Source organism: Schistocerca cancellata, chromosome 1 (assembly GCF_023864275.1).
Source record: "Schistocerca cancellata isolate TAMUIC-IGC-003103 chromosome 1, iqSchCanc2.1, whole genome shotgun sequence".
In the NCBI taxonomy this organism is placed as follows: domain Eukaryota; kingdom Metazoa; phylum Arthropoda; class Insecta; order Orthoptera; family Acrididae; genus Schistocerca; species Schistocerca cancellata.
Genome location: NC_064626.1, coordinates 829,767,530 through 829,775,343, shown reverse-complemented (window position 1 = coordinate 829,775,343; position 7,814 = coordinate 829,767,530). Strand labels below are relative to the sequence as shown.

General features: G+C 37.7%; 1 protein-coding gene across 3 annotated transcripts in view; it reads right to left on the bottom strand.

The window, feature by feature from the left end:
* Positions 1-5,244: 5,244 nt before the first annotated feature.
* LOC126188663 (circadian locomoter output cycles protein kaput-like) overlaps positions 5,245-7,814 on the bottom strand; it is a 108,572-nt gene continuing 106,002 nt past the window's right edge. For all 3 annotated transcript variants that reach the window (XM_049930270.1, XM_049930286.1, XM_049930278.1), the window contains exon 17: positions 5,245-5,695. In XM_049930270.1, the coding sequence (XP_049786227.1) occupies positions 5,588-5,695 (108 nt within the window). In that variant the 3' untranslated portion in view covers positions 5,245-5,587. The remainder of the gene's footprint in view (positions 5,696-7,814) is intronic.

Below are 7,814 nucleotides of genomic sequence, written 5' to 3'. Positions count from 1 at the left end.
ACAACGCATTGCTTCTGGCATAAACTACTCCAACTGCTAAAAGTATGTATTTCATTATTCATATATTTAATGCAAAATTAGTTTCATTTTTCAGTCACAGCTTTTGAAAAAGTTCTAAAAATATATGTTTTAATTTGGCTATATGAAAATAACAATGTCTTGATTTTTTTTTACTGATGAACAAACAGTTAATATACCGTCAAACGGGGTGATTTCGGACGGTTTTGTTGTTATTTTGATTGTAACTTTCGTATATATTGTCAAATTAAATTGTAGTGGTAGGGTAGATGAGTAACGAATAAAATATTCCAGAACCAAAAAGTGTATGTGTAGGTATATTTATCTGAGGCAGTTAAATAAAGTGTCCGAAGTCATCCCATGGATTGGGGTGATTTCGGACATGTGTTTTTTAAATCTCTGTCCAAAGTTACAGTATATAGAGGGCAAATTTGGAGATTTACTGCCTTTTTTAAAATTCTACATGCTTTTTATTTGATTCTGGCGACATTTTACACATTGATCATGTTACTAGGTGGGAAATTTTCCAGCTTTGCCTTGATATTGGAGAAAAACATCTTAACAGTCTCTTTGTTCACTCCTGCATGAGCTCGTTTAATATTTTCACTTAAGCGAACAGTAAGATCTTCTGACTGTCGTTTGAGGAATAAATGCACCCCTTCTTCTCCTGGCAAATTATTACGAAATTTCTTCTCTTTTTAGCCAGATTTATCAAGGTAGCCTTTAACTAAATATCTAATATCCAATTTAGTGAAGGGAAATCCCCAAAGTGTAGCCCTCAAGATATGTTGCTTCAACACTTCTTCTTCTTCTTCTTCTTCTTCTTCTTCTTCTTCTTCTTCATTTAGTGCTGGCTGTCCTCCCATTTTTTTCGGATGTGCTTCCTGCACTTTATTTTGTAGGGTTGATTTAGGTATACCATACAAATCACACGCTTTTCTGTACGATAATTTACCACTCCGAATATCACGAACAGCTTTATCTAAAAGTTCCGGGTCATAATTACACCATACTGTAGCACCTCTCCTGCTCTTATATGTTCTTGGCATTGTCCGAAATCACCCCACACAGTACACACTTTTACAAAAACCTTCGTTATTTTATAACCTTGCAAGAGAAACTTGACAAACTTGTACAGAAATTGTCTCAATGCTGTTAGCTACTGAGCACGTCAACAATTAAGGTTACAATAACTTATCACTCAGCGCAACAATAGAAACTTTCCACTTCACAATAATGCATGGATTTTTAACACTGAGACTGTTCGTCAATTATTCACCTAGGGAAACAATTGACGCAAAATAAAAGTTGTGGAAAGCAATACATACAATCTTGCACTTAAAATAACTGGCGCATGGACGTTAAAATAAGTAACTCTTTGTTTCTATGCAGTGGCAAAGAGCAAATAAGCTATACTGTCCGAATTCGCCCCAGTGTCCGAAATCACGCCGTTTGACGGTACATGGAAAACAAAAGATGGCTTTACTTCCCTGCAATTACCTTATGTTCCACAATTTTACACTTCAGTAGTTATAATTAATAAAATTTGCATATGTTCGTAACATATACATACATAGTGCACATGAAAGGATTTTTCTATTAAGACTTGCTCTAGAGCATGTTGACTGCACTCTAGAAATGAATGCAAATACATTCTATGTACACATTAATTACACACATAATTTGTCAGACTTCCCAAAGAAAAAATACTAAAAAAATATCAATAACAACAAAAAATAAAATCTGCCATTCTATTAACAAATACAAAACTAACAAACAACATAACAATAATTTTACTCGAGTAACACAGCATAGTGAAATTGTACGTTTCCAGGCATGCGTATCAATGGCACATTGATGGAAAAAATAAGAGATTTATATCTCACTGTATCCGACAGTAACTGAAAGTACACACTGTCAAATGAGAACAACTTAATATGAATTTTCATGATAAACCTACAGCTGTTGTCCTCAATAAGAAATACTGTTCAAACTACCATGTCACCCCTAAGCACGGAAGAACTAAAATTTTGAGAGAGAACGGTTTAATTAAAGGTGAAATGAAACTATCAATAACCAGTTCTACAATTATGAAAATCTTTAGAGTTGACAAATAATTAAATTTACCAGCTCTTTTTACAATATAGAGATACAAGTGATTTGTGGCAAATTCACACATATCAATGCCTGCTTAGTGTTCTGAAAACAGTCAAACTTGGCTTAAACTAGGGACAATTTTGAATTATTTCATTTGACTCTTGCATTTTCATGGGCAAGCTGAGATGCTGACCACTTTCCTTTAAAAACTAAATGAATGAGAAACAATGATTAATCAATGCCTCTATATTCTTATAAAAGGAAGGCGATAAAATCATTTACACATCCATACATCAACTGTGATTTATAAATACATATTGGTCTGCAATACAGGATAGAATCAAAATGTATGTAAGAATAGTTGGCAAATGCCAAATGTTGGAGCTGCTGAGCAGCAGGCAGGTACGTAGTAAATTGCTTAGCTTTCAAACATTAGTAGAAGAAATAAATTTCACAATTTCTAATATTATGTGGAGTACATATGAAATGTAGCTGTTTCAATTAGTGTATTATAATGGCAAGAATGCAAATGACAGCCTTTCACAAAGTGCTTGCATCACATATTTTGCCAATAAGAAATACTATGACAAGCAACAGTGTGCACTATTATCAGCCATCCTGTTGCTTGTTTTAGAATTCTTTGGAAAACGCACAGTTAATTCTGAGATTTCTAGATACAAAATGCCCTTCCTTGGTGGTTGTAAAGACAGTGGCAGATAGCAAAGTGAGGACAACAGAAAGTCCCCCCCACCCCCGGCCGTCTGTTTTTAATACTGAAATATTCATATTTATTTTCGATTGTTACCATATTTATTTTTCAACCTTTTAGTAATAATTTAATGTTTATAATTCATATTAGTGCATTTGTAAGATACTGCACTTTATTTCAGTCATAAGCTCAAACTCTAGCTGTGAAATTTAATGAAACAGTCCACAATGTGACTGAGTGGGCAAGAAAAATTACACAGACATAGCATTATGTTGTGCTTATTGCAAGATATACTGGGCAACAGTTCCGAAATGTTCCACTAAAGCAGAAACCAACAATATTGTTCCTGCACTAACTACAGAATATTTTATTTTATTGCTTGCTTCTTCTTTCTTCCATGTATGTATAATACCACTCTTCACACATATAGCAATAGACAACCCTTAGTGGAATATAAATAATGGAAGGAGCAAATATAACAATTCACCATATAGCTGAGGTTTTGAGTTGTTGATAGCTACTTAAAAACATCTGAGAATATTGCTGAGCTTTTGGAAAAATCCTCCTTCATAGTTAACAGATATACATACACACAAATACATAATACCTGTATGTCTACATTGTCCTGGTCAATTACTCAGTTCTAGCACTATAGCTTGACTCCGTTGACAGGCAAGAGGAGAATGGAGGCAAGAGAGGGTTCGAGGGAAGGGTGGTTAATGGTTGGGAGCAAGAGGCACTGCATGCACAGAATAGGAATATCGTACCAGTGGCATGATCATAAGCAGTCAAAGTCATGGTGAAAAATATGGTTAAGATGTTCAAATTCGACTACTAATCATTGGGCCCGATACTGGGGAACATACTATCTACAACTGTTCCCACTGCCTCCAAAGTGATATTCCATTACCACCCATTCTACAAAATATCCTAGTTTATGCTAACAGTACCCTTGGAAAACCTAGGTGCAAGACCTGACTGATGACACATCTGGAATCAGTCCTATCCCATCAGATCTACTGCACAATATTTTATGTGGGCCTGCCAACTGATCAGCTGTCCACCTATTTGAATGGCCACCCCAAACTGTGGGCAAGACCTGAGTTGACCACCCAGTGGTGCTGAGCACATCATCCTCCGCTTCAATGGCTGCTTTACCTCAAGCCATCTGTTGATGGGAATTATCCTCACAACACTGTCCATCAATCCTGTAATGCTCCTGTCCTCAATCTACACTAGTTCCTGTCCCAAACCCAACTCCACTCCTGTCCTAATGATCGCACAACACTCATTCTACACTCACATCTTCCACTTCCTCTGTTCTACCTCCTCCTTTTTCAATCCACTCATCACCATTGTGCACAGCACAAAATAACCCCTGCCTGCATCAGAGTGGATTCCTTAAATCACATTCCTATCTCGTGAGCTTGCTGCCTCTCCATCTCAGCTGTTAGCCACTCTTCCGTCCAACCCTTCCTCTCATTCCCCACCTCCTTTCTCCCCTCAGCCTTTTCATCTGACACTCTCCCTCACCCCAGTCAAGATGCAGTGCTGGCACAATGTAGTCAACTAGGACATTAGTATTGCACAAGAGTGTAAGTGTAGTCTGTTACCTCTGAAGAAGGATTTTTTTGGAAGCTGAGCAATATTCTCAGTGTTGTTTAAGTGCCCATCAATAACTCAACACCTCAAATATCACTCTACTTGAAAACTTAGACTTCAGTGTTTGTACGTTGTAGTACCGATCCCTACATCAAAAAATTATGGTTTATACACAGGCTAACCACAATATCAACAACCTATTTGTTGAACACACTGCAAATGGCAGCAGTAACAGCTTCAGAAGCTGTTTTAACACTCATGCCATGTGCTTCTAATCTCCCCCCCCCCCCCCCCCCAAAATCCCTCTTCAGCATCAGCCTCTCTGGCCTAAAAGGTAGAAATTGCCTCTTCGGCATACCCTACTTCCTCCATTAGTCTTATCCAAATATTTCCGGTCTTTTCCTTTCTCACATAATTCCTTTCCTGTCTAAAATTTCCTCCGCAACCCCCCCCCCCCCCCCCCCCCCGCACACACACACAAAGTTCCGAAAGTGTCATCTTTCTCAGTCCTCATTTTTGCTGACAGCCAACTGTCTTTGTCTTCTGCTGTGCTCCCCATTATATTCCTAAGCTTTTTTCCCATTTTTCAAAGGGAATAAAAAGAAAATGACTGGAGTTGAAGAAGTAAAACTTAACTTTACTGTTAATTGTTTGACTTCTGTTAGATAAATAAATATGTAACAGTGCAAATCTGGCAAGAAACACTACTAGCAAAAAAATTTTACAACCCTCCATCAAGAAAAATTACTGGAGGACATGAAAGATAACTGGCAACTTACAAATGAGAAACTTTGGGGTAAAACAAGTATAACAGGCAATATCAGGAATCTATATATTTGTCGAAAAAAATAAGTACCTTCCAACATTTACTGTCCGACATCTAATACCAATACTTACGCATCTCATTTTGTATAATAAAGGAATGCATCTGTTCACAGCATTGATGTATTACTATCACAAAAATATTTCTCATTTTTAAATTCTATACAACATTATATACAAACAACTTTGACCCTGTACATTATCTTCAATATACAATAGAAATACAAAACATAACATGAATTTTACAGTAGCTGTATCCTACAAATAATATTTCTTGATATTAATAACCTGTATCTGATGTCTGGAAATTACTAGTGTTTAGAGAAATTCACAATTTGGTCACTGTTGTTGTTGTCCAGAATTTGGAGACGAAAAGAGCAACTGCGCTTGTTGCTGAGAAAGCTGAAAAGGTATTGGTTCCTCTGTTCCATGAGCTTGCAAATTCACCTGAAGCCACAAAGTAATATGAGTGACAGTGAAAAATTAAATTAAAAGTTAATATCATCACAGAATCAAAGATATTCACAGTTATTAATCACATTTATAACCCTCAATTAACTATGAAATTTACAATAAAAGAAGCAATAACAAAAATATTACCAGCATGACATGACAAAATTATTTCATTTTATGTGCATTATATGTATTGTGGATAAAAAAAATAGTGGACAGCAGGAATCAGAATTTTTATTAAGCTCAAAAATATTAATAATTGTTGATACCTTGCAAAACAGAGGAATGTAAGGAAATTGTCATTAATGACTTATTAAGATAATGAGCAAAGAAGTGATGTGATTTCTAGGATTTTCTCAACAAGTTTGACAGAAGATGTATTTCTTAGTATTCGATCAGGTTGACAATTACACTTAGGCCTGAATATTTTGATGGCCAGTCTTATACAAGTGTTTTCATCAAATGCTGTGAGAACTGCTCTTAAACATGATTGCTCCCTGAAATCCAATCAGATGATGAGTAATCGTTAGTAATGTGCTATTTATATCACAGCTACACAAGCTACATCTACATCTACATCTACATCTACATCTACATCCATACTCCGCAAGCCACCTGACGGTGTGTGGCGGAGGGTACCTTGAGTACCTCTATCGGTTCTCCCTTCTATTCCAGTCTTGTATTGTTCGTGGAAAGAAGGATTGTCGGTATGCCTCTGTGTGGGCTCTAATCTCTCTGATTTTATCCTCATGGTCTCTTCGCAAGATATACGTAGGAGGGAGCAATATACTGCTTGACTCTTCGGTGAAGCTATGTTCTCGAAACTTTGACAAAAGCCTGTACCGAGATACTGAGTGTCTCTCCTGCAGAGTCTTCCACTGGAGTTTATCTATCATCCCCGTAACGCTTTCGTGATTACTAAATGATCCTGTAACGAAGCGCGCTTCTCTCCGTTGGATCTTCTCTATATCTTCTATCAACCCTATCTGGTACGGATCCCACACTGCTGAGCAGTATTCAAGCAGTGGGCAAACAAGCGTACTGTAACCTACTTCCTTTGTTTTCGGATTGCATTTCCTTAGGATTCTTCCAATGAATCTCAGTCTGGCATCTGCTTTACCGACGATCAATATTATATGATCATTCCATTTTAAATCACTCCTAATGCGTACTCCCAGATAATTTATGGTATTAACTGCTTCCAGTTGCTGACCTGCTATTTTGTAGCTAAATGATAAAGGATCTATCTTTCTGTGTATTTGCAGTACATTACACTTGTCTACATTGAGATTCAATTGCCATTCCCTGCACCATGCGTCAATTCGCTGCAGATCCTCCTGCATTTCAGTACAATTTTCCATTGTTACAACCTCTCGATACACCACAGCATCATCTGCAAAAAGCCTCAGTGAACTTCCGATGTCATCCACCAGGTCATTTATGTATATTGTGAATAGCAACGGTCCTATGACACTCCCCTGCGGCACACCTGAAATCACTCTTACTTCAGAAGACTTCTCTCCATTGAGAATGACATGCTGCGTCCTGTTATCTAGGAACTCCTCAATCCAATCACACAACTGGTCTGATAGTCCATATGCTCTTACTTTGTTCATTAAACGACTGTGGGGAACTGTATCGAACGCCTTGCGGAAGTCAAGAAACATGGCATCTACCTGGGAACCCGTGTCTATGGCCCTCTGAGTCTCATGGACGAATAGCGCGAGCTGGGTTTCACACGACCGTCTTTTTCGAAACCCATGCTGATTCCTACAGAGTAGATTTCTAGTCTCCAGAAAAGTCATTATACTCGAACACAATACGTGTTCCAAAATTCTACAACTGATCGACGTTAGAGATATAGGTCTATAGTTCTGCACTTCTGTTCGACGTCCCTTCTTGAAAACGGGGATGACCTGTGCCTTTTTCCAATCCTTTGGAACGCTACGCTCTTCTAGAGACCTACGGTACACCGCTGCAAGAAGGGGGGCAAGTTCCTTCGCATACTCTGTGTAAAATTGAACTGGTATCCCATCAGGTCCAGAGGCCTTTCCTCTTTTGAGCGATTTTAATTGTTTCTCAATCCCTCTGTCGTCTATTTCGATATCTACCA